The sequence below is a fragment of the Nerophis lumbriciformis genome, linkage group LG02 (genome assembly GCF_033978685.3).
Source record: "Nerophis lumbriciformis linkage group LG02, RoL_Nlum_v2.1, whole genome shotgun sequence".
NCBI classification, from domain to species: Eukaryota; Metazoa; Chordata; class Actinopteri; order Syngnathiformes; family Syngnathidae; genus Nerophis; species Nerophis lumbriciformis.
In genome coordinates, this window is record NC_084549.2 from 59,244,786 (window position 1) to 59,271,988 (window position 27,203).

The 27,203-nt window shown below is 39.8% G+C and overlaps 2 protein-coding genes across 5 annotated transcripts in view; one reads left to right on the forward strand and one right to left on the reverse strand.

The window, feature by feature from the left end:
• Positions 1-27,203, forward strand: part of hhat (hedgehog acyltransferase) — a 193,883-nt gene that overhangs the window by 87,989 nt on the left and 78,691 nt on the right. The window lies entirely within an intron of this gene.
• kcnh1a (potassium voltage-gated channel, subfamily H (eag-related), member 1a) overlaps positions 2,029-27,203 on the reverse strand; it is a 135,635-nt gene continuing 110,460 nt past the window's right edge. For all 4 annotated transcript variants that reach the window (XM_061965726.2, XM_061965718.2, XM_061965708.2 and 1 more), the window contains 2 exons: positions 14,333-14,529; positions 2,029-6,615 (listed from right to left, as the gene is read on the reverse strand). In XM_061965726.2, the coding sequence (XP_061821710.2) occupies positions 5,752-6,615; positions 14,333-14,529 (1,061 nt within the window). In that variant the 3' untranslated portion in view covers positions 2,029-5,751. The remainder of the gene's footprint in view (positions 6,616-14,332; positions 14,530-27,203) is intronic.

The window sequence follows — 27,203 nt, forward strand, 5'->3', positions numbered from 1 at the left end:
AATTGAATAAAAGTTGAAAAGGATTTGCAAATCATTGTATTCTTTTTTTATTTACACAATGTGCCAACTTTACTGGTTTTGGGTTTTGTAGATAAACCACTTTATAGCATTCATGTGCATTTTAAGGAAAATAGCTTCTGCTTGCTTTAACCGTTATTCTTTTTTGTTACTTATTAAGTTAAAGTTAAAGTTCGAATGATTGTCACACACACACTAGGTGTGGTGAAATTTGTCCTCTGCATTTGACCCATCCCCTTGTTCACTCCCTGGGAGGTGAGGGGAGCAGTGAGCAGTAGCGGGGGCCGCGCCTGGGTATAATGTTTGGTGATTTAACCCCCAATTTCAACCATTGATGCTGAGTGTCAAGCAGGGAGGTAATGGGTCCCATTTTTATAGTCTTTGGTATGACTCGGCCGGGGTTTGAACTCACAACCTACCGATCTCAGGGTGGCCACTCTAACCACTAACCACGAGGCCACTGAGTAAGTTATATTAGTCATTTAATTTAATATACAATATAAAGATTCTCAACTTTTTTGACCTCTGGGACCAAATCTTCCACTCCACTTCCACTCAAATATTTAACACCGAATTAATCATCTTACTCTTGTTTTTAACCATATTCAATAATTATATCTAACCTAAATACAGTTTATATGATAACCCTTCAAAAGCATGTGTTAATCACAGAGATGATTATCAAGGCTTAGGTCAGGCTGATTACAAAAGATAAATACTAATAAATATACTGCGGACGCAAGTACTCAAAAACTGATTAAAAAGTAAATGATATAGTTACGCAGTACATTAAATAATAATATATTTCTTAACTAAAGTGTCAAAATTAAAAGTGCAAATTATAATACAGTTTCACCACTATAGTCATAATTTTTGCGCTTAATAAACTTCTCTATGACTTTAGCTCCAGACTTCTGTTGATATTGTATCACTGCCACACGTGGTGAAAAAGGGTATTACCGCAGCTGAGAAATAACAATGGAATTCATTAATTCACACTGATTAATTACATTAATCAGTAATTAATTAATTACATTAATTAACACTGAATTAATCACTGGAGCCCTAAAATTATATAATAACAAAGATTATCACATGAATCATTATTACTCAACTTTGCTTGCTGTGTTTCCCACAGGACTGTAATCTATTTGTGGCTGTAGTGGGGGGGGGAGGATGACAAATTGATGTACTTGTCGAATTGGCATTATTGGCCATGACGTATTTGAGTAGGGAGTAAAAAAAAAAAGGTGAAAAGTAAAACAAATATGTTAAGAATTACAATTTTTTTTTAATGTCCCAAACAAAACAAAGGCACCTGTGAGTGCTTTTAGAGACGAGAGGGGCCCACAGCTGCTCGTGGAGAAGAGCTATACATGCTTTAATGTCTCCAAAAAACTTGTGATTAGATTTGTTGCTGGTCCTTTTTTAAATTTGTTTTTTGAATCAATAAAAAGTCCCGCAAAACCCTGGAAATACTGTACGTCAATAAAGCACTTAATATATTTATTTAAATCTAGATTTATCACAAATTGAATTGCACATATATTCAACTTAAATAATATCTGATCATGGAACAAAATATTCACTTCTTTTTTTTTTTCGCCACCTGTTGCTGTCATTAAGTGATCCTGTGACTCCTTTGCCATGTCCATATACTGCCCCCGCAAGAATCTCTCCTGTGTTATGATAGTACATTGAGGAATCAAACAAGAGCCTAAGTCTTTCACATCACATAAAACCCTCATCGGGCAAATGTGAGCAGTATAAACACATTTTGTTGTAAGTCACGTAATTTTTTCACGTATACGTGATTTTCCAGATTTGAACGTCTATTTTTTGCAACTCTTACTACATGAGGCCCCCGTGTGTGTTGTCATGTGTTTATGAGCGCGGGAGTACTAAATGTGTTTGTGGCGCTCCATAAATGTATACGATACACAAATTCATTGCACACACTAAAAGTTATTTTATGTTTTATTTGAGTGCACAGAATAAAATACCTTTCAATTGGTTACAGAGGTATTTTAATCTTTATGATGAAACCATTTCAAAAATAATTTTCATATACAGTGTTTGTAAATGTTTGGCATTTAAAAAAAAACACCTCAAAATAAATTGTGTGGATATTTAATTTAGTATATATTTTTTAAATATATACATATATATATATTTTAATTTTTAAAAATATTCCAAACCATAAGGCAATGCCCAATGGAAATAAATGCACATTTTATGTTGGCATATTTCCTCTAAACGTACATAGCAACCACCAAAAAGAGGTTGTCTTTTGCCCACAGGTTTTTTTTTGCATGCAATCCAGTAGAACAAAAATGTAAACAATTACCTTTCAACTCTCGACGCTCTAAAAATGGAATTGTGCACTGAGATGTAAATGATATTTAACTAGAAGAGGCAATTCCTGAATGAATTGCGTGTGAATGCTCCAATACTGAAGATGAAGTGAAATGATGACAGAATGTAGTATGAATGTAAGAATAGTTTGAATGTTGAAATGGTTTGAATGTTGGAGAGCTGACGCTGAACTGAAATGCTAATGGAAAGTAGGATGAATGTAGAAATGGTTTGAATGTTGAAATCGTTTAAACGCGGAAATGGTCTGAATGTTGGAATGGTTTGAATGTTGTCGAGTTTGAATTTCCAGGGAAACCGGAATTTGGTTTGGAACTTGGGATAGTGTTAGTTTGAATGTCCAGGATGAGTGGAATGTGTTAATGTTGCAATGGTTTGAATAGGTTGAAAAAGGTGGGAATTGTGCGACTTGGAAAAATGTCCCATTCATTTCAATGGGAACTTCCTGGAAATTTGGGAATTTTGGGAAAAGCGGGATTTTTTTGAAAATGATTAGGAGCATTAATGTCCTGAATGAGCTGAATTGGTTGGTGTTGGAATTGTTGAAATCGGGCAAGAAATGTTGAAGTAGTAAATGGTATTAGGGAATTTCGGGAAAATCTGGAATTTTTTTGAAAATGGTAAACAACTTGAATGGTCTGAATGAGTTAAAATGGTTGGTGTTGAAATTTTTCAAATCGGTCGAGAAATGTTGAAGTAGTAACATGTTGATTTGAGAAATGGTGTTACGGAATTCCTGGAATTTCAGGAAAACCGGGAATTTTCCAGTTCAAAAAACAACTTCGTTTTTGTCCTAACTAAGAGGAATGTTTTGACGGTGAAATGGTTGAAAAATGTGGAAGGAGTAGTTGTGGAAAAAAGGGGGTGGAAATAGGGCTTTGCAAAACCAGGAATTCTGGAAAATCCTGGAATTTATTTGAACTTGGAATAACGGTAACTTGAATGGTCTGAATGAGTTGAAATGGTTGGTGTTGAAATTTTTCAAATCGGTCGAGAAATGTTGAAGTAGTAACATGTTGAATTGAGAAATGGTGTTACGGAATTCCTGGAATTTCAGGAAAACTGGGAATTTTTCCAGTTCAAAAAACAACTTTGTTTTTGTCCTAACTAAGAGGAATGTTTTGACGGTGAAATGGTTGAAGTGGGTTGAAAAATGTGGAAGGAGTAGTTGTGGAAAAAGGGGGTGGAAATAGGGCTTTGCAAAACCAGGAATCCTGGAATTTTTTTGAACTTGGAATAACGGTAGCTTGAATTTCCAGAATGGTGGAATATGTTGAAGGTGGAATGGTTTGAATAGGTTGAAAAATGTGGAAATGGTGAAAGTTTGAAAAATGGCCAATTCATTTTGAATGGGAAAAATGTCCTGGAAAACCTGGAATTCTGGAAAATCCTGGAATTTTTTGGAACTTGGAATAACGATAGCTTGAATTTCCAGAATGGTGGAATATGTTGAAGGTGGAATGGTTTGAATAGGTTGAAAAATGTGGAAATGGTGAAAGTTTGAAAAATGGCCAATTCATTTTGAATGGGAAAAATGTCCCGGAAAACCTGGAATTCTGGAAAATCCTGGAATTTTTTGGAACTTGGAATAACGGTAGCTTGAATTTCCAGAATGGTGGAATATGTTGAAGGTGGAATGGTTTGAATAGGTTGAAAAATGTGGAAATGGTGAAAGTTTGAAAAATGGCCAATTCATTTTGAATGGGAAAAATGTCCCGGAAAAACTGGAATTCTGGAAAATCCTGGAATTTTTTGGAACTTGGAATAACGGTAGCTTGAATTTCCAGAATGGTGGAATATGTTGAAGGTGGAATGGTTTGAATAGGTTGAAAAATGTGGAAATGGTGAAAGTTTGAAAAATGGCCAATTCATTTTGAATGGGAAAAATGTCCCAGAAAAACTGGAATTCTGGAAAATCCTGGAATTTTTTGGAACTTGGAATAACGGTAGCTTGAATTTCCAGAATGGTGGAATATGTTGAAGGTGGAATGGTTTGAATAGGTTGAAAAATGTGGAAATGGTGAAAGTTTGAAAAATGGCCAATTCATTTTGAATGGGAAAAATGTCCCGGAAAAACTGGAATTCTGGAAAATCCTGGAATTTTTTGGAACTTGGAATAACGGTAGCTTGAATTTCCAGAATGGTGGAATATGTTGAAGGTGGAATGGTTTGAATAGGTTGAAAAATGTGGAAATGGTGCAAGTTTGAAAAATGGCCAATTCATTTTGAATGGGAAAAATGTCCCGGAAAACCTGGAATTCTGGAAAATCCTGGAATTGTTTGGAACTTGGAATAACGGTAGCTTGAATTTCCAGAATGGTGGAATATGTTGAAGGTGGAATGGTTTGAATAGGTTGAAAAATGTGGAAATGGTGAAAGTTTGAAAAATGGCCAATTCATTTTGAATGGGAAAAATGTCCCGGAAAACCTGGAATTCTGGAAAATCCTGGAATTTTTTGGAACTTGGATTAACAGTAGCTTGAATTTCCAGAATGGTGGAATATGTTGAAGGTGGAATGGTTTGAATAGGTTGAAAAATGTGGAAATGGTGAAAGTTTGAAAAATGGCCAATTCATTTTGAATGGGAAAAATGTCCCGGAAAACCTGGAATTCTGGAAAATCTGGGAATTTTTTAAGGGAAAGCCCGCGATTCCCGAATAGGCCGAACAGTTTGAAGCTGGAACGGTTTGAATCGGGTGAAAAATGTGGAACGAAGAGCGCGCCAAAAACTGGACAAGAAGAAGAAGAAGAAGAATTTTGGTGTAGAAAACCATATGTGTGAATGCTTTGGAGCATTCACACAATAATTAGAGTGAGTCTGGTTAGGCGTGTTTTCATGCTATGTAAAAAAAATAAATAAAAAAGTCACGCTAGTTTAGTTTATCCCTCGTTAATAGCAATAACTTCTCGTACCGTTTGCTGTTGTATAATTCATAAGCAACCCTCAACGGCACCGTAACAAAAGAGCGTACGTCACTGGCGGCGCAACTCTCGACCGGCCTCTTTCGCCGCCACGCCGACGTTAGTAACGCCAACGAGTCGCCTCGCTCAAATCGAACACGCAGCATCTGCAGGCTGAGCTGATATACGTCATGCAAGGAATCGAACACCAACGTTGGAGTCATGCCGTTCTGGAAACCAGTAAGACGAGTTTGGTATCTACAAATTAACGGCCGTGGAGTGTTACCTCGGAGCTTCCGCCTTGGCTTCTCGGCGTGACGTCTCCCTGGTCACTCGCCGTGGGGTGTGGCCTCGCCTAAAAGGCGTCCCCGGTGCGGCCCCAGCTGTCCGCGTAATCAGGACATTAGCGGATTCCAGCTGAGCTTACGGTAAAATGGCGCCGGGCGCGTCCGGTTTCTCTCAAGAGAAGATGTCCTCCTTGTCCACTTCCGGCGAAGCGGGTCTGGAAATGTCAAAGAGATGCTGCGGCGAGCCGGCGGTGGGCGTCCGGGCTTTGAGCAGCTGGAGCGCTTCGGTGAGCTGCGCCTCCAAGCCCGACATTCGAACGTTGATGTTCTTCAGGTCGTCCTTCAGCTCCAGCTTGAGCTCCTGGAGCGAGGCCTGCAGCGTCTGCTCGGGGATGGGGTAGAAGGGGCGTCTGGTCTCGGGGGGCTGGACGGGGCTCCTGTCCTGCGGGGTCAAGCGGAAGTCGCTGACCTTGTCCAGGCGCAGGTCGCTCTTGGTGATGCCGCTGTCGCACGAGTCCGTCTTCTTCAGCGACAACTGGGATTCGTGGCCCTTGGTCCGCTCGGGCAAAGTCTCCATGGACTCCGCTTTGGACACCGTCTTCCAGTTGTCGGGTTTGGCCATGGACTCCTTGAAGCGCCCCCAGCCTTTCACCACTTTGCCGGACTCCGCCGCCCGACCCCCCACCAGGGAGACCGGGGCCGGCACCTGCAGCTTCAGCTTGTCCGCGGGGGCGCCGCCGGGGCTCGTCGACAACAGGGTCGCCGAAGACGACGGCGTGGCCGGGCTTTCCGTTACCGTGACAATGCTGGTGGTGATGATGGCCGTTTTGGGCACGTCCGCGTAGTCGGGACCCTTTTCCACGTCGTGCTCTTCGCTGGGTTTGTCCGTGGCGGTGCGAGCCTCCCTCTGCTGCCGGAAGCGCTGGAAGAGCTTTCGCACGGGATGATCTGGCGGCAAGTTCAGGGGGGCTTCGTTTTTCCGTCTCTGGCGCTCTTCTTCCTCGCGTTTCACGTCGCTGATTTTTCTGAAGACCATCTGGGGGGAGAATTGAGTTTGTTAGGTTTGTTGGTGCAAAGACACGAAAAAATGTTCAGTTGGCAGCAAGAGTAGCACTGCAGTTTTATGGCCAAAATAAATTCCGGACTACAAGCTGCTACCTTTTTCCTACGCTTTGAACCCTGCGGCTTATAAAACGGTGCGGCTAATTTGTGGAATTTTTTTCAAATAATTATTGAAAAATCAAGCAAGACACCGAACAGGTATAATATTGTTTGTGCTATGGCGCTATCCTTTGGACGACTTCACTCACTGCAGGTGCCGCTGTTCTGCATTGCCTTTCTGTTTAGACTGAGCTTTGAACCGGTAGTACAAGTGCCGTTCCGTCTTCTAGCCCAGTGTTTTTCAACCTTTTTTGAGCCAAGGCACATTTTTTTCCATTGGAAAAATCCAGAGGCACACCACTAGCAGAAAACTTAAAAAAAATTTAACTCAGCAGCCGATATTGACAGTAAAAAGTCGTTCTCGCAATTGTTGGATATAAATTAAAACCATAACCAACCATGCTGCACTATACTATAGCTCGTCTCAAAGTAGGTGTACTGTCACCACCTGTCACATCACGCTGTGACTTATTTTGAGTTTTTTTGGTGTTTTCCTGTGTGTAGTGTTTCCTATTTTGTTGTTGATTGTCATGTCATGTACGGATGCACTTTGTGGACGCCGTCTGCTGCTCCACACGCTGTAAGTCTTTGCTGTCGTCCAGCATTCTGTTTTTGTTTACTTTGCAGCCAGTTTAGTTTTAGTTTCGTTTTGCATAGCCTTCCCTAAGCTTCAATGCCTTTTCCTAGCGGCACTCGCCTTTTGTTTATTTTTGGTTTAAGCATTAGATACCTTTTTACCTGCACACTGCCTCCCGCTGCCGTCTGCATATTGTGATCATGACAAACCATGTTCCCGACATCCACAAAGCAATTAGGTACCTGCTGCCATCTACTGATATGGAAGAGTATTACACGGTTACTATGCCCGCGCTCTAGACAGAACAGGCACTCAACAACGGCACATTAGTTGCGGATTATAATTACTGGTTTGCAAAAAATATTTTTTAACCCAATTAGGTGAAATGACATCTCCCACGGCACACCAGACAATATCTCACGGCACACTAGTGGTTAAAAAACACTGTTCTAGCCATCCACAGTGTTTACTACTCGTATGGATGTCTTTAATTCGTCACTCCAAGAAGCGTTTGTAAGTTTTACAATACGACTAAAACAATTTTTACTTACTAAACTGTCCCATGTGTGATGTCTGTAGGAGTGTTTTTTAATGCATTTTTGTAAGTGCTATCGTAATGTAATGTAGCTAGCATCGTTAGCATTAGCTAATATGTTAACACGTTTACAAGTATCTGTGTTAGTATTATTTAATTTACAATGGCAAATTTAATTAAGCTAGCGTCATTAGCATTAGCGAATATGCTTACACGTTTACAAGTATTATTCTTTTTGTATTGTTTTGGTTTCATAAATTCACCAAAATGAGTTATTGAGTCTGTTTCGCTGATTGGAGAGCTAGCTTGCGCAGCTAGTGGGTCCATGACGATGACTTCTGTTTTGTTTGATCAGCCATTTTACTGCCACGTTACAAACACCGTTTGGAAACAATTAAGGTATGTAAATAAACATTTACAGAATATTTTTGTGTAAATAACTCATTTTACAACTTATATATATATATGCGGCTTATAGTTTGGTGCGGCTAATATATGGAAAAATATATTTTTTAAATGAAATTCAGTGAGTCTGGCTTATATACCGTTGCGTTTTATAGTGCGGAAAATATGGTACATTAGTTATAATAATATTTGTATTTATTTATTTATTTATTTATTATTATTATTTGTATCCATATTGAAATCACCATTATTCATTATGTTAGGTAAAACAGTAGAGTTGAGAATCTTTGGGCACCTCACGATTCGATTCAAATCCCATTCTTAGGGTGACGATTCGATTCTTGCGATATATTATTTGGTACACCAATCACCATACACATTTTCAAAACAGGTTGCAAGTTACAAAAGCTCCATTGGGTTGTTGTGTATTCCTAAAAAGAAAAAAAAAAATAGCGATTTTGGAAAAGTGCGAATTGATGTAGAATCTTAATAAATAAGAATTGCGATTCGAATGTGAATCAATTTTTTTGAGCACCCCTTTAAAACAGAGTGTTTCCCATAGGTCGGCAATCTACTTGCGGTGATGGGGTCCCAAATGTGGGACTCCATTTGATTACAAATTACATCATGTAATTCATAATCAAATAATCAAATAAAAGGGCTAAATAAACGTCATCCATACATTTAAAGACACATGTGTTTTTGTTCATGATCAGTATTACTATTAATAATAGTAATACTGATCATGTGGGTAACCCCCCCCTAGAGGTGGGGAGGGGGGGGGGGGGGGGTACCTCTCCAAGGTTTCTCATTCACATCGACGTCCCACTGGGGTGAGTTTTTCCTTGCCCTTATGTGGGCTCTGTACCGAGGATGTCGTTGTGGCTTGTGCAGCCCTTTGAGACACTTGTGATTTAGGGCTATATAAATAAACATTGATTGATTGATTGATTACTCTTTTTGTATTACATGAAGCCTTTAGCTCCATTTATCCAATGTTGATGTTTTTCTTGGACACTCTCGCTTGACCTAACCATTTGTCCGTTTGTAGTGGACTGATTCAATGACTAAATATACAAATCAAGTGTGGTTTAGTGTATCGATTGGAATCCCATGAGAGTCATTACATGTCTGCCTTCCCTGGAGTCGTACGCAGGCGCAGATGCAGGCGGTGCATGCATTGCACCGGGGAGCACGTCTTGCCCGTGTTGACACTCGATGGAGAAGTCTCCAGACTTTATTTAGTTTGATGGTTCGCCGTTAGTCCTGCTAGTTGGACTCCAGGGAGGCGAGCAAAACAGCGTGGTTGTGGAGGCGTCCACACATGTCGGTGTTTAATAACAGTGGTGCATTCTTGAACGCACGCCGAGGATGAAACAGAATACATCCTGCACCGCGCCTGATGTTGCATTTTGTCTTATTATTGCTTTTATTTCCAACAGTGTTTTAATAATAATAATAATAATAATGGATTAGATTTATATAGCGCTTTTCGAGACACTCAAAGCGCTTCACAGAGAAGTGAGAACCCATTATTCATTCACACCTGGTGGTGGTGGTAAGCTACTTTTGTAGCCACAGCTGCCCTGGGGTAGACTGACGGAAGCGTGGCTGCCAGTTTGCGCCTACGGCCCCTTCAACCACCACCTATCATTCATCATTCATTCACCAGTGTGAGCGGCACCGGGGGCAAGGGTGATGTGTCCTGCCCAAGGACACAACGGCAGCGATTTGGATGGTAAGAGGCGGGGAGCGAACCTGCAACCCTCAGGTTTCTGGCACGGCCGCTCTACCCACTACGCCATACCGCCCCAATAGTTGATTTCAAGGTAAAACTGCATGATAAACCATAATATACATGGTCAGTACAAACACTTGCATGTTGATACAGCTTTCGGACATATCATCCAGCCCTAATAACTTACAATGGCAAATGTAGGGCGTCACATTAGTGGCAAAAATCCGAGCGCATAAAAACTGTTATCGCGCGCTGATTCTCCACTTCGTGCGCGCGTGACACCCTTTTGTGCGCGCGCGACACCCTTTTGGCACTTTGGGGGCGGGTATGCTTAGACGGCCCCTCCTTTCTGATTGGCTCTGAGCATTTTTCATATGACCAATGATTCTCCAGTGTAGCAACGTTGTAGCCATCTTACCTCGGACAGCTAGCCTCAATCATTACATTGATGTCAATGGTACATGTACTAATTAAATGACCATAACTTGCTCGATTTTCGACCAATTTACAAACGGTTTGCCTTGTTACAAATCTTATTACATGTAGATATGACATAGGATGCTGTACCTGTTGAAATGACCTCTTTCGCTTTAAAAAAAAAAAGACTTAATTGTGCAACATAGTTGTGTAGGGTCAGTGTTAGTCAGTTCTCTGATTATTTTAAACTGTTTCAGAATACATTATTAAAAGCTATTTTTAACATTTTAAAAACAAAATTCAAAGATTATTTCATTAATTTTATGGCTGAATCAAAAGAAATTCCATAAATTAGAAAACAAATGTTCAAGAAGAAGTGAAAATATAAAATAATGTTATGGTTGGATGTTATTGCTGGTGGACCAGTTCTGGCTGAAAGATGTGATTATGGTGTTTGTTGTCTTATTATTTATTTGGGTCACATTTTGTATTACTCTGTATTGTGTTTGTGGTATGAAATAACCTTCATCAGCGGGCGACATTTTTTTATCCACTTCTTCCTCCGTAAATCTTGATACATATTGACGATGACCCGCCCTGCTATACTTCTGATTGGCTCTGAGCATTTTTAGGCGTTTTTCGCCTGACCAATCAGAAAGAAGGGGCCGTCTAAGCATACCCGCCCCCAAAGTGCCAAAAAGAAACATGACAGCGCGAGGAGAGATGCCAGGAGTACACAGAGCGCGCACAGACCGAGACGGCGCGCGCGCAGAAAGGCATCGCGCGCGCAAAAGGGTGTCGCGCACGAAGTGGAGAATCAGCGCGCGATAACAGTTTTTATGCGCTCAGATTTTTGGCACTAATGTGACGCCATACAAATGTAATTAAGCTAGGATTGTCAGCGCATTAAACATAGAGTAGTATTATGGTGTGCGTATAAGGTAAGATATATTATCTGGCGTTTTGTTATGATATTATGCAAAAGCAACTTCTCTTACCTTCTGATCTGTATTTGGGATCTGCATAAATCCTGAAAAATTGCGCGCATCCCCGCTGAGGGCGTAGTCGATAGGCTTCTTCTTTTTCTCTATCTTCTAGTTATGGGACATTCATCCTCCGCTGTTGCCATTTCTAATATAAAGTAGTGTGAAGTTCTTCCTTATATCTGTCAGTAAACTCGCCATGAAAGCGCTAAAACACACCGGTGTAGTGAGTTTACATTATTCACCCAAGGAACTTTAGTTATTAGAGAGTTCCGGTCGGACGGTTTTTCACGGGACACATTGTTGTGTTGTTGTTTCCCGATGAGAAGATGCTGCTCCGTTATTGATTTAAGTAAAGTCTGAATGTCATTAAAACAGTTAGCTCCATCTTTTTGACACCTCTTCCACTCCCGTCCTTGCACGCTACACCGCTACAACAAAGATGACGGGGAGAAGACGCTGCCGAAGGTGAAGATGATCTGTAAGACATAATCTATGCAACATATTGACTAAAGAACCACCATTACATGTTATGTAGTCCTTCAATTTAGAAAAAAAAAAAAAAAATATGACTCCATCTCCGGGTTGGGGAGGAGATCTTGCCCCAAGTGGAGGAGTTCAAGTACCTAGGAGTCTTGTTCACGAGTGAGGGAAGAGTGGATCGTGAGATCGACAGGCGGATCGGTGCAGCGTCTTCAGTAATGCGGACGCTGTATCGATCAGTTGTGGTGAAGAAGGAGCTGAGCCGGAAGGCAAAGCTCTCAATTTACCGGTCGATCTACGTTCCCATCCTCACCTATGGTCATGAGCGTTGGATTATGACCGAAAGGACAAGATCACGAGTACAAGCGGCCGAAATGAGCTTCCTCTGTCGGTTGGCGGGGCTCTCCCTTTGAGATAGGGTGAGAAGCTCTGCCATCCGGGAGAAGCTCAAAGTAAAGCCGCTGCTCCTCCACATGGAGAGGAGCCAGATGAGGTGGTTCGGGCATCTGGTCAGGATGCCACCCGAACGCCTCCCTAGGGAGGTGTTTAGGGCACGTCCAACCGGTAGGAGGCCACGGGGAAGACCCAGGACACGTTGGGAAAACTATGTCTCCCGGCTGGCCTGGGACTGCTTTGGGATCCCCCAGGAAGAGCTGGACGAAGTGGCTGGGGAGAGGGAAGTCTGGGCTTCCCTGCTTAGGCTGCTGCCCCCGCGAACCGACCTCGGATAAGCGGAAGAAGATGGATGGATGGATGGATGGATGACTCCTCTAATGCGCCCTGTAATCTGGTGCGCCTAATATATGGAAAAAGATAAAAAATACACCATCCATCGGCGGTGCGCCTTTTAATCCGGTGCGCCTTATGGTCCGGAAAATACGGCAATTATCGACCGATATCAAACTTTAATATCGTGATACATTTTTCAGCCATATCGCCCAGACCTAGGATCAAATCCGCCCTTAGATCGGTAGGTTGTGAGTCATACCAAAGACTATAAAAATGGGACCCATTACTTCCCTGCTTGGCACTCAGCATCGAAGGTTGGAATTGGGGGTTAAATCACCAAAAAGTATTCCCGGGCGCGGCCACCGCTGCTGCCCACTGCTCCCCTCACCTCCCAGGGGGTGAACAAGGGGATGGGTCAAATGCAGAGGACAAATTTCACCACACCTAGTGTGTGTGTGACAATCATTGGTACTTTAACTTTAAAATATGACTCCTTTAATGCGCCCTATAATCTGGTGCGCCTAATATATGAAAAAAGATCAAAAATAGACCATCCATCGGCGGTGCGCCTTTTAATCCGGTGCGCTTTATGGTCCGGAAAATACGGCAATTATCGACCGATATAAAACTTTAATATCGTGATACATTTTTCAGCCATATCGCCCAGACCTAGGATCAAATCCGCCCTTATATCGGTAGGTTGTGAGTTCAAACGCCGGCCGAGTCATACTAAAGACTATAAAAATGGGACCCATTACTTCCCTGCTCGGCACTCAGCATCAAGGGTTGGAATTGGGGGTTGAATCACAAAAAATTATTCCCGGGCGCGGCCACCGCTGCTGCCCACTGCTCCCCTCACCTCCCAGGGGGTGAACAAGGGTGATGGGTCAAATGCAGAGGACACATTTCACCACACCTAGTGTGTGTGTGACAATCATTGGTACTTTAACTTTAACTTTAAAATATGACTCCTTTAATGTGCCCTATAATCTGGTGCGCCTAATATATGAAAAAAAAATCAAAAATAGACCATCCATCAGCGGTGTGCCTTATGTGCCGGAAAATACGGCAATTATCGACCAATATAAAACTTTAATATTATGATACATTTTTCAGCCATATCGCCCAGACTTAGGATCAAATAGATATTTCCAACGTTGTGCATCACACAAATACAAGCATCTGATGTGAAAAGGTTGAAGTTGCATTCAAGTCGATGTCGGGACTTAACCACAAGGAGTGCCTTCGTTCTTCGTCGAGGTAAAACTGGACGTGGAAGAGAAACCACCTGAAATGTTTCCCTGCTCTCTGTGGACGTCCTACTCAACACCAATGCCGAATTGAGAAAAAAAAAAAGCTTTCCGTGTCAGCTTTGCTACTTGAACCGCTCGACGATCAAAGCGTGACGACTCTGGGATTTCAGCGATTGCAAATGCCAGCCGGGCTGAATGCGGCAGTGCTTATTCAATCTTGCTGGGGACTTCCCGGCAGTGCTCTGCGGTTATTCGGCAGCGGCTTGCAGATGAGATTGCCTCCTCATAGGCCGGCAATTCAATCTCGGCCGCGCTCTCTTGGGCAGGGTGACCTTAATATGAATGAGGTAATGATCGCTTGCTCCTGAGTGAAGGGTCAGGAGGGGGCAGGGTGGGGGGTTTAATATATGGAGCCAATTTCATGCCGCTGTCGCACGTTGAACATGTTCACTTTGTTTGACTGGCCACTCACCCTCTTCCTCAAGTTGTACGTGAGCAGCAGATTGCGGGAGAAGTGATTGGAGAAGGCCGTGTAGAACTCCAGCACCTTCTGCAGGGCGTCGCGCTTGATGACGTGGAGGTCGCAGTAGGTCAGGGCCCGGACGTTGGCGCATGCCTGAGCGAGCGTCACCTCCTTCCAGAAGACGTCGCCGAATACGTCCCCTTTGCCTGCGGGAGAGGCGGGAGAGGAGTGTTCAGAGGCACAAAGGGAGCGAGAGCTTGCGACGAGGGCCAATCGGTTTAATTAGTGCAATGACGTAACCACAGGAGGCTGATGTTTTTATTAGAGATGTCCGATAATGGGTTTTTTTGCCGATATTGTCCAACTCTTAATTACCGATACCGATATCAACCGATACCGATATATACAGTCGTGGAATTAACACATTATTATGCCTAATTTTGTTGTGATGCCCTGCTGGATGCATTAAACAATGTAACAAGGTTTTCCAAAATAAATCAACTCAAGTTATGGAAAAAAATGCCAACATGGCACTGCCATATTTATTATTGAAGTCACAAAGTGCATTATTTTTTCTAACATGCCTCAAAACAGCAGCTTGGAATTTGCGACATGCTCTCCCTGAGAGAGCATGAGGAGGGTGAGGGGGTTGGGGGGGAATTGTATATTGTAGCGTCCCGTAAGAGTTAGTGCTGCAAGGGGTTCTGGGTATTTGTTCTGTTGTGTTTATGTTGTGTTACGGTGCGGATGTTCTCCCGAAATGGGTTTGTCATTCTTGTTTGGTGTGGGTTCACAGTGTGGCGCGTATTTGTAACAGTGTTAAAGTTGTTTATACGGCCACCCTCAGTGTGACCTGTATGGCTGTTGACCAAGTATGCGTTGGATTCAGTTGTGTGGGTGAAAACCGTAGATATTATGTGACTGGGCCGGCACGCAAAGGCAGTGCCTTTAAGGTTTATTGGCGCTCTGTACTTCTCCCTACGCCCGTGTACACAGCGGCGTTTTAAAAAGTCATACATTTTATTTTTTTAAACCGATACCGGCAATTTTGAAACCGATACCGATAATTTCTGATATTACATTTTATAGCATTTATCGGCCGATAATATCGGACTGCCGATATTATCGGACATCCCTAGTTTTTATTTTTTACCCTAAATTACAGACTATTGTTGTACGGTATACCGGTTCTAATAAAGTACCGCGATACTAATTAATTGAAATCGGTACTATACTTTGATAAATACCAGTACCGTTCCTTCATATGCGGCGGTGACTACTGAGCCGAGGCGCATGATATTGAGTGTGTCAAAACCAGTGTTGGGTTAGTTACTGAAAACCAGTAACTAGTTACAGTTACTAGTTACTTTATTTCAAAAGTAACTCCGTTACTAACTCAGTTACTTACACCAAAAAGTAATGCGTTACTGTGAAAAGTAACTATTTAGTTACTTCTTCTACTTTTTGTTTTTAAAGCTCCCATTAATGCCCTTTTAGCCTTCATTTCAGTACTGTTATTGCACTGGAGAATAATACAATCTGTTGATCAACTTGACATACATTTGCATCACTGAACTCTGCTAAGCAATGTGCTCTACATACAACACACAAAGACAAAGATATGTTTCAAAGGGCCAATTTATTTCAGGCCAGAACAAATTGACAAAACTATTTTAAATAGCTGCAACATAACATACATAAGTAACAAACAGCATAATAACACTAACACTAACCACGTTAAACCCAGACTCCAAACTAACAAAGGTCTTAACTCATTCTCTTTCTATGCCACTTCAATATGGAATCCACTCCCAACAGGTGTAAAATAAAGGGCATCTCTATCCTCCTTCAAAACCGCACTAAAAGAACACCTCCAGGCAACTACAACCCTAAACTAACACCCTCCCTTCCACATAATACCTCTTCGGATTGTAAATAATCAAATGTAGACACTTTTTCTTATACTTTCTGATCTCTCTCTCTGTGTCCACTACTTGCTGTACATATCCTACCAAGTCAGTCCTACACTGTTTCAATGTCCATTTCTCTGATGATGCAATTGTTGATGCTGATTGTTGATGACAGAAGTGTTGATAACCCCCCCCTCGTCCTCCATATTCCACACCCCGGATTGTAAATAATTCAATGTATATACCCTGATGATTATCTTGTGTGATGACTGTATTATGATGTTAGTATATATTTGATAGTATATATCTGTATCATGAATCAGTGGACCCCGACTTAAACAAGTTGAAAAACTTATTGGGGTGTTACCATTTAGTGGTCAATTGTACGGAATATGTACTGTACTGTGCAATCTACTAATAAAAGTGTCAATCAATCAATCAATCAACAACATAGCTGTAAAGCTGGCTTCACCTAAGGAAGGCACACGTGACATACACAGAGCCTAACCAGGCAGATTTGAATTGTTGTTTTGGGCAGTAGACGGGATCTTTGATCCAAGACACAACTTACATTTAACTAAAATGTTCTTTTCTTTGTGCTCGACAAAAGAAAAGAAGTGAGATTATCTCATACTTGCCAACCCTCCCGAATTTCAGTGCCTCTCCCCGGGACAACCATTCTCCCAAATTTCTCCCGATTTTCAGCCGGACTTAAGGCACGCCCCCTCCGGGTCCGTGCGGACCTGAGTGAGGACAGCCCGTCGTCACGTCCGCTTGGCCAACCAAAAAGTAACCACAGAACACTATACTGTATAGGCGTATAGTGTTCTGTGGTTACTTTTTTGTTGGCCAACAATTTACGTTATATTGCGCAATCCCCCCAGCCCCCCCCCCCCCTTCCCTCCCCTCCCCTCCCCGCACCCAGACACACACACACACACAGAGAGCGCAGAGGAAGAATCAGAAGCATGTCATTGCTTCGCTGCCATAAAACACGATCAGATCCTCAGTTTCTAGCCAATACTACATAAAAAATAACGTAAAATAACGCAGTAACGCATCATGTAGTAACAGTAACTGAGTTACTGAATATAAAAAATAACGCGTTAGATTACTAGTTACCGCCGAAACTAACGGCGTTACAGTAACGCGTTACTTAGTAACGCGTTAGTCCCAACACTGGTCAAAACGCACAAAGTACATACAAGCAACAACATCTTGGAGAAACGACAATTCTACTGGTTAATAAAGAGGGTGTGTAAAGCACAATATGGAGGTATTTGGGCTTCAAAACTGACGCTTTAAACAAGGAAGCGCAAGTGTTGCTTTAAAACAAGCCTCGCTAAATGTGGCGATTTGCTTCATCCATCCATCCATTTTCTACCGCTTATTCCCTTTGGGGGTGGCGCTGGAGCCTATCTCAGCTACAATCGGGCGGAAGGCGGGGTACACCCTGGACAAGTCGCCACCTCATTGCAGGGCCAACACAGATAGACAGACAACATTCACACTCACATTCACACACTAGGGCCAATTTAGTGTTGCCAATCTCAAACTTTGGTAAACATTTAAGTAATAAGCATTCAGATCTGCAAAAGGAGTTTAAATAGTGACAGGTAGTAATGTAGTCCTGCTGTTCTGCTCCGGTGCAGACTGTAGTCGCGGAGCACAGGGCAGACGTTCCTTCCAGGGCGGATGTTTTCGTCAGGTTAAGACAGTTCACTTTACCCTGCATTGGGTCTGCTAAGCTCCGCTTTCCGGTCAGAATGACGAGGTCGCCGACACAGTAGTGTTGGCGCTAAGAATTTTCAGAATGGGGTCCCACAGTAAATTTTTGGGGTGCCACTTTTTTGTAAGCGTTTTGAAAAAAAAATATAAACGTATGCATTATCTTGTTGTATCTCACATTCTATATTGTGTTTTGGAAAAAGGTTGTCATAAACGTTACTTCATTACAAAAAAAAAAAAAAAAAATGTGTATGCATATGTATTCAGTTATAAACATTCATTCACTTTCTTCTTTCCTTCATGGATCTAAACTTTACCGCTGCTGGTAGTTTTTTCTATGTTTTTATTCAATAAGTTGTAGGTATATTTATTTCAGTATAAAAGTGTAAAAAGCGTTTTGCTTGGGTCATGAAATGATGATAATGGTGTGCCAGGGCATACATGCATTTTATATTTAACGCTTAAATCTCTGGAGTGTACGTCAACTTCAGCTCTATCCCTCATTTCAAAATGTTTTAGTTTTTTTTAATGTTGTGTTTTTGTTTGTTTGTTTTCTGCCCTTTTTTGTCAAACAAAACTATGTTTTTAATGGCAAACACACAAAATATGCAAAATCTTCCACCAAAAATAGTTTTCAAAGTGGAATATTTGATGTGAAGTAATCGGAACCTTGAATAGGTCAATAATTCATAATAACATTGATTTTGATTCAATATTATGTTTTGAGCAATGACAGTTTGAAATTAAAAAAAAAAAACAGCTTTGTTTTATTAGTCAACATTGCAACTTTTTCTAAATTACATTTCACCTTTAAGCTTTTTTATTTGACTTTTGTTATGTTTTTGTTTATTTTAATGGTATTTTTAGAATGTGCCGTGGGCCTTTAAAACATTAGCTGTGGGCTGCAAATGGCCTCCGGGGCACACTTTTGACACCCCTGCTATAGATAATAAAAAATTAAATCTGATAAATCTATGGATAAAAAGCAGAGCCTGGCGCGTTTATCATAACTCTCTCGCTCTCTCTGTCTCTGCTCCTCCCTCACGAATGCTGCTGCGTGTGCACACCTTCACAATGTGTTTTGTTTTTAACCCCTTCTTAACCCTGAACTTACATTAAAAATACACGCAACCCTAACTCAAAATGCCGGACATTTGAAGCATTTAAGAAACTCCGCCCGGACATGTCCGGGGAAAAGAGGACGTACGGTCAGTCTATTCAAACCGGATGGCAATATGAGCCCATCAACACGGACGAACGAAATGCTTTATTATAATTAGGTATTTTTCTGAAAATTGCGCAGCCCTATTTGCGACTGATTCGGTTTTGATGCTACAAATCCATCATTTCCCCTTCCTAGCACCTCCATGGAAGGAGATCCTCTATCTTGCAGGGCTTCATTATTTTGTATGTAGTCCATGTTCTGCAGTGCTATTAAGCTAATGAGATTTTGATCCACAGTAGTAACCGGTTTATAACTGCAGGCTAGGCCAGGGGGGGTGGGGGTTCAGCACTATCTGCCTGACAGGGTATTGACTTTTCCCAAAGACCTGAGAGCGGATTATTGGAAACACACTACGGCTTGCACAGCACGGCGATACGTTACCGAATCAATCATGTGGTCGCATTGATGAAGTTTTAACCTGCTAGCAGACTGCTGGGATTTAAGCCGGCCGACGACGGCAGAAAGGAGCGGAAAATGATGAATGAAGGAACAGCCCGGTTCATATCTCACCAAATGCTGTAATTATTCACCCTTTGTGGAGGTTATGTTCTAAGAACACATGCAAAAAACAAGAATACAGACTGCCGTTAAATATCAGATCTTGAAACTTTGGTCAAAGTTGAGCTAAGTTTATAATACTTCTGAAAATAGCATCAGGTCTGGAAATATCTTAGCTACTATGTTCATATTCACACAGCATAAAGCTGCAGAGCAAGTGTACAGGTGGGCGTATCAGTCCAAATATCAATACCAAGGTGGGAATGAATATCAAATCGATACTAGCTGAGGATGGGATTACTTGTTTTACATTTTTTAATACGTAAAAATGATTTTGTTTTCCTCACAGAGTTCAAGCAGGCACGCTTTGCCCCTCCACTCCCTGCTCTACTGATGTTATTTTTGCCTGTAATTGTTGTTACTTTAGTGGTTTTGTTTACATATTAACATTCCATATTTTTGCTACATTGTTGTTATTTTGCAATAGTGACTTATACATCCAAAAAATTGTTTTGTTGTTGTACAGTATTTAGTTACTAAAAAATTCCTGCGGAAATTTTGATAGGCCTGTTATCTGTGCTGTGACCCTCTAGCCCATGGGTGTCAAACTCTGGCCCGCGGGCCAAATTTGGCCCACCGTGTAATTTAATTTGGCCCTTGAGGCAATATCAAATTAACATTAGAGCTGGCCCGCCGGTATTATACAGCGGCAGTGCCGCTGTAACACCGCATTCACCGCTAATTCTCATACTTGCCAACCCTCCCGATTTTCCCGGGAGACTCCCGAATTTCAGTGCTCCTCCCGAAAATATGCCGGGGCAACCATTCTCCCGAATTTCTCCCGATTTCCACCCGGACAACAATATTGGGGGCGTGCCTTAAAGGGGAACATTATCACCAGACCTATGTAAGCGTCAATATATACCTTGATGTTGCAGAAAAAAGACCATATATTTTTTTAACCGATTTCCGAACTCTAAATGGGTGAATTTTGGCGAATTAAACGCCTTTCAATTATTCGCTCTCGGAGCGATGACGTCACAACGTGACGTCACATCGGGAAGCAATCCGCCATTTTCTCAAACACCGAGTCAAATCAGCTCTGTTATTTTCCGTTTTTTCGACTGTTTTCCGTACCTTGGAGACATCATGCCTCGTCGGTGTGTTATCGGAGGGTGTAACAACACGAACAGGGACGGATTCAAGTTGCACCAGTGGCCCAAAGATGCGAAAGTGGCAAGAAATTGGACGTTTGTTCCGCACACTTTACCGACGAAAGCTATGCTACGACAGAGATGGCAAGAATGTGTGGATATCCTGCGACACTCAAAGCAGATGCATTTCCAACGATAAAGTCAAAGAAATCTGCCGCCAGACCCCCATTGAATCTGCCGGAGTGTGTGAGCAATTCAGGGCCAAAGGACCTCGGTAGCACGGCAAGCAATGGCGGCAGTTTGTTCCCGCAGACGAGCGAGCTAAACCCCCTGGATGTCTTGGCTCACATTGTCCCTTATGCCACCGAAGATGATAAAGAGAAGAATATCGACCCTAGCTTCCCTGGCCTGCTGACATGAGGGTATGTCTACAGAATATATTAATTGATGAAAACTGGGCTGTCTGCACTCTCAAAGTGCATGTTGTTCCCAAATGTATTTTATATGCTGTAAACCTAGTTCATAGTTGTTAGTTTCCTTTAATGCCAAACAAACACATACCAATCGTTGGTTAGAAGGCGATCGCCGAATTCGTCCTCGCTTTCTCCCGTGTCACTGGCTGTCGTGTCGTTTTCGGCGGTTTCGCTTGCATACGGTTCAAACCGATATGGCTCAATAGCTTCAGTTTCTTCTTCAATTTCGTTTTCGCTACCTGCCTCCACACTACAACCATCCGTTTCAATACATGCGTAATCTGTTGAATCGCTTAAGCCGCTGAAATCCGAGTCTGAATCCGAGCTAATGTCGCTATAGCTTGCTGTTCTATCCGCCATGTTTGTTTGTATTGGCATCACTATGTGACGTCACAGGAAAATGGACGGGTGTATACAACGATGGTTAAAATCAGGCACTTTGAAGCTTTTTTTAGGGATATTGTGCGATGGGTAAAATTTTAAAAAAAACTTCGAAAAATAAAATAAGCCACTGGGAACTGATTTTTAATGGTTTTAACCCTTCTGAAATTGTGATAATGTTCCCGTTATATAAGCGTTGCTTGTTCCATATTTAGTGTTAAAGCAAATCAGTGTAGCAAACTGAGCAATAATTAACGTTTTATTCATGCACTTTCTCCTGCTACTTCAAGGCTTGAATGTTTGATTCATTCATTATTGTTATTTTATTTTCAAATGTATTATTAGCCTGTGGAAAAAGTTAATTTTGATGTTTACCTCAGAAGGCTGCAAATAGAAAAGAGGCATTCAATTTGTATTTAAATTGTATTTGATATGCCATTGATATTTTTTAATTATTATCATTATTATTATTATTAGAAACTCGATTTTGCATGTCACTATAAAGTTATATAAGCCTTGCTTGTTCAATATTCAACGCAAAACTTGTTTGGGTCCCTATTAAAAGGTTAATATGTTCAACCTTGGCCCGCGGCTTTGTTCAGTTTTACATTTTGGCCCACTCTGTATTTGAGTTTGATTGAACCTAAAAAGCTAGCATAAAACATTAGCCTAACATTAGCTTGTTATAATGGGAACAGTTTGCATTCTCGTATGTGTGCAAGATGGCAACAAGTCTCATAATTATTAGGTTCAAATAAATATAATATGCTATTAAAATATTAGCATGATAACATCGGAAAAGTTAGCATATGATTGAGTTAAAAAATTTATGATTTTTAGGTTTAAATTAATAAAATTGTATAAAACACTGGGATGAAACGTTAGCATGCTAACATAAGTGAAGTTAACATACTTCTGAGATAGCGCCAAGTTTCAGAAGCTATATATTTTCTTAGATTTAAACGAATAACATTAGCTAAAATGATAGCATAAAACTTTAATCTTGGCATGCTAATTAACAGTGCAATACTTTTTCATAACATGGTCACTACCGCCTAGTTTCTCTTGTTATATTCTTATTTTACTGTTGTATTTTTATTCTCATTGTTGCTTTTTATTTTTTATTCTTATTGTAATATTTTTCTATTTTGTTTCCATTTATACCCCCATTATTTAATTTTTACTTTTTAAATTCGATCTCAATTCTGTACACTGCTGCTGGAATTTAAATTTTCCTGAGGGAACTACCCAACATGCCCTGCGGGTTGTTATAAAATGAGTACAAGATACTATTGTTTGGAGTTAAGGCATAATATGTGTATCATTCATCTGTTTTTACATTTCAAACCAACACTCGAAAAACAAACAACCTCAATTTTCACTTTTATTTTTCAAACAAACACTAAAAAAACGAAGATCGCTACAGATTTGTCAATTTACAGATCTGGAAATTACATTTAAAAATGAGTGAACAGGCGTATAACAAGCGTATAAAAATATATACAAGTTCAGCGTATCTCTAGGTCATTGAATTTATTTCCATAAATGGGAATTGAAAAATTAAAAAAATGAATTTTAATTTATTTTTGAAATACAAAACATTTTATTGACAAACAAAAAAGTGTTATTTTTTTTAGTGTTGAAGAGCAATAACTAGGTCTAAAAAACAAAAAAACAATTTAAGTTGTATTTTAGATAAATAAAAATTAATTGAAAAACTGACCAAAAACGGCCTTTTAAAATATATTACTTCAAGCATGGAAAAAAAAATCATGATGCCGAGCGCATATCATTATGTCAAGATAATGGCTCTAGCATTTACTTAATTTAAGAATATTTTTCAACATATTGAACAAAAAGGTCTGGTTTTTTTCTACTAAGAAAAGTGTCCTTGTTATCAGTGAGAATATACTGCAAAAACTGAAATCTAAGTAAGATTAAATATCTCAAATAAGGGTGATATTTGCTTATTTTCTGTCTGATAATATAATTCTTCTCACTAAGCAGATTTTATGTTAGATTGTTTTACTTGTTTTAAGAGTTTTGGTCCTAAATGATCTCAGTAAGATATTAACTTGTAGCTGAGATTTGATGACCTATATCGAGTAAAACATGCTTGAAACTAGAATATCAACTGATGTGTCATCAACACTCACAAGTATAAAACTACTTTTTTAAAGTAAGAATTTCTTACTTCAAGCATGGAAAAAAAAATCATGATGCCGAGCGCATATCATTATGTCAAGATAATGGCTCTAGCATTTACTTAATTTAAGAATATTTTTCAACATATTGAACAAAAAGGTCTGGTTTTTTTCTACTAAGAAAAGTGTCCTTGTTATTAGTGAGAATATACTTATTTTAAGGTATTTTGGGGTTCATTGAGTTTAGCTCATTTTACTTGTTTTGGAAAGTCTTGACAAGCCGAATTTTCTTGTTCTGTTGGCAGATAATTTTGCTTAGTTCAAATAAAATACCCCTCATTTTTGTATTTTTTTTTTTATTGTTTTTGAACACTGACTTTTTGCAGTGCACTGGAAGCAGAAGTTGTTACTGTTTTTTCCAAGCAGCATTCCTGCATAGTTTTGAGTGGCACAATTGCAATATTTTTTATTTTTACAGATATATTTTTGGTCGTATGGCTTCCTAGTGGTTTAGACTGTGGGAGTGGGAGTCGGTGGAAAGTCAAGCTGACTCACTGAAGTAACTCTCCATTGTTCTATGACTCTAAATAATGACTCCGCAATCAAAACTTTGTCTAAGTGTGTCAAATATGTTGAGATCCTACCTAAAAAAAACCTTTAAAATAACAAATGGCAAAACTTTACAACAATGGGGGAAAAAATCATCCAAAATATGTGGGCATTTACACTGCAAAAACTGAAATGTAAGTAAGATTAAATATCTCAAATAAGGGTGATATTTGCTTATTTTCTGTCTGATAAGATCATTCTTCTCACTAAGCAGATTTTATGTTAGAGTGTTTTACTTGTTTTAAGTGTTTTGGTCCTAAATGATCTCAGTAAGATATTACAGCTTGTTGCTGAGATTTGATGACCTATATTGAGTAAAACATGCTTGAAACTAGAATATCAACTGTTGCAAAGCTGTGTCATCAACACTCACAAGTATAACTTTTTTTAAGTAATAATTTCTTATTTCAAGCATGAAAAAAATAAATCATGACTTTGACACAATTGTGTCTCATAATTAAAACGGATGACAGCCAAATGGACTTTGCTGTTTTATTTTCAATGAAAATAGAAAATACGTACTCATATACCGTATTTTTCGGACTATAAGTTGCAGTTTTTTTCATAGTTTGGCCGATAGATTGGTGCGACTTATACTCAGGGGCGACTTATGTGTGAAATTATTAACACATTACCGTAAAATATCAAATAATATTATTTAGCTCATTAACGTAAGAGACTAGACGTATACGATTTCATGGGATTTAGCGATTAGGAGTGACAGATTGTTTGGTAAACGTATAGCATGTTCTATATGTTATAGTTATTTGAATGACTCTTACCATAATATGTTACGTTAACATACCAGGCACATTCTCAGTTGGTTATTTATGCCTCATATAACGTACACTTATTCAGCCTGTTGTTCACTATTCTTTATTTATTTTAAATTGTCTTTCAAATGTCTATTCTTGGTGTTGGGTTTTATCAAATACATTTCCCCCAAAAATGCGACTTATACTCCAGTGCGACTTATATATGTTTTTTTCCTTCTTTATTATGCATTTTCGGCAGGTGCGACTTATACTCCGGTGCGACTTATACTCCGAAAAATACGGTAGTAGTACAGTTGGCACAGTACAGCAAACTGACAGTTAATATTTAAACATTTAACATGTGACATTTCTAACAATTTTTGAACAGATTCACATTCAGAAAAAATTATTCAAAATTACAATAAAATAATTTTTGGCCGGGGGCCAGGCTGTATATATGCGCACTAATTGACTGAAAGAGCACGCAGTTAGCGTGATGATGTCATGTTGTCGATGGAAAAATGCATTTTTAGACAATATGATTTGCCTGAGCGGCTCGGAGACCCCGAGAGTAACAAGCGGTTGCCGTGTTGTCTTTCATTAAGAACAATAAATTAGTTTTTAGTATAAGTTTGCTGGTTTCAAGAAATGTAATGCCGAGCGCATATCATTATGTCAAGATAATGGCTCTAGCATTTACTTAATTTAAGAATATTTTTCAACATATTGAACAAAAAGGTCTCTTTTTTTTCTACTAAGAAAAGTGTCCTTGTTATTAGTGAGAATATACTTATTTTAAGGTATTTTGGGGTTCATTGAGGTTAGCTCATTTTACTTGTTTTGGGAAGTCTTGACAAGCCAAATTGTCTTGTTCTATTGGTAGATAATTTGCTTAGTTCAAATAAAATACCCCTAATTTTTTTTTATTGTTTTTGAACACTGACTTTTTGCAGTGCACTGGAAGCAGAAGTTGTTACTGTTTTTTCCAAGCAGCATTCCTGCATAGTTTTGAGTGGCACAATTGCAATATTTTTTATTTTTACAGATATATTTTTGGTCGTATGGCTTCCTAGTGGTTTAGACTGTGGGAGTGGGAGTCGGTGGAAAGTCAAGCTGACTCACTGAAGTAACTCTCAAATTGTTCTATGACTCTAAATGATGACTACGCAATCAAAACTTTGTCTAAGTGTGTCAAATGTGTTGAGATCCTACCTAAAAAAAAACTTTAAAATAACAAATGGCAAAACTTTACACCAATAGGGAAAAAAATCATCCAAAATATGTGAGGATCTACACTGCAAAAACTGAAATGTAAGAAAGATTAAATATCTCAAATAAGGGTGATATTTGCTTATTCTCTGTCTGATAAGATAATTCTTCTCACTAAGCAGATTTTATGTTAGAGTGTTTTACTTGTTTTAAGGGTTTTGGTCCTAAATGATCTCAGTAAGATATTACAGCTTGTTGCTGAGATTTGATGACCTATATTGAGTAAAACATGCTTGAAACTACAATATCAACTGTTGCAAAGCTGTGTCATCAACACTCACAAGTATAACTTTTTTTAAGTAATAATTTCTTATTTCCTGTGATGAGGTGGCGACTTGTCCAGGGTGTACACCACCTTCCGCCCGATTGTAGCTGAGATAGGCTCCAGCGCCCCCCGCGACCCCGAAGGGAATAAGCGGTAGAAAATGGATGGATGGATTTCTTATTTCAAGCATGAAAAAAATAAATCATGACTTTGACACAATTGTGTCTCATAATTAAAACGGATGACGGCCAAATGGACTTTGCGGTTTTATTTTCAATGAAACAATAGAAAATACGTACTCATATAGTAGTACAGTTGGCACAGTACAGTAAACTGACAGTTAATATTTAAACATTTAACATTTCTAACAATTTTGAACAGAAATAGTTCATGCACATTCAGATAAATTCTTCAAAATTATAATAAAATTTTTATTTTTTTGTATATATGTGCACTAATTGACTGAAAG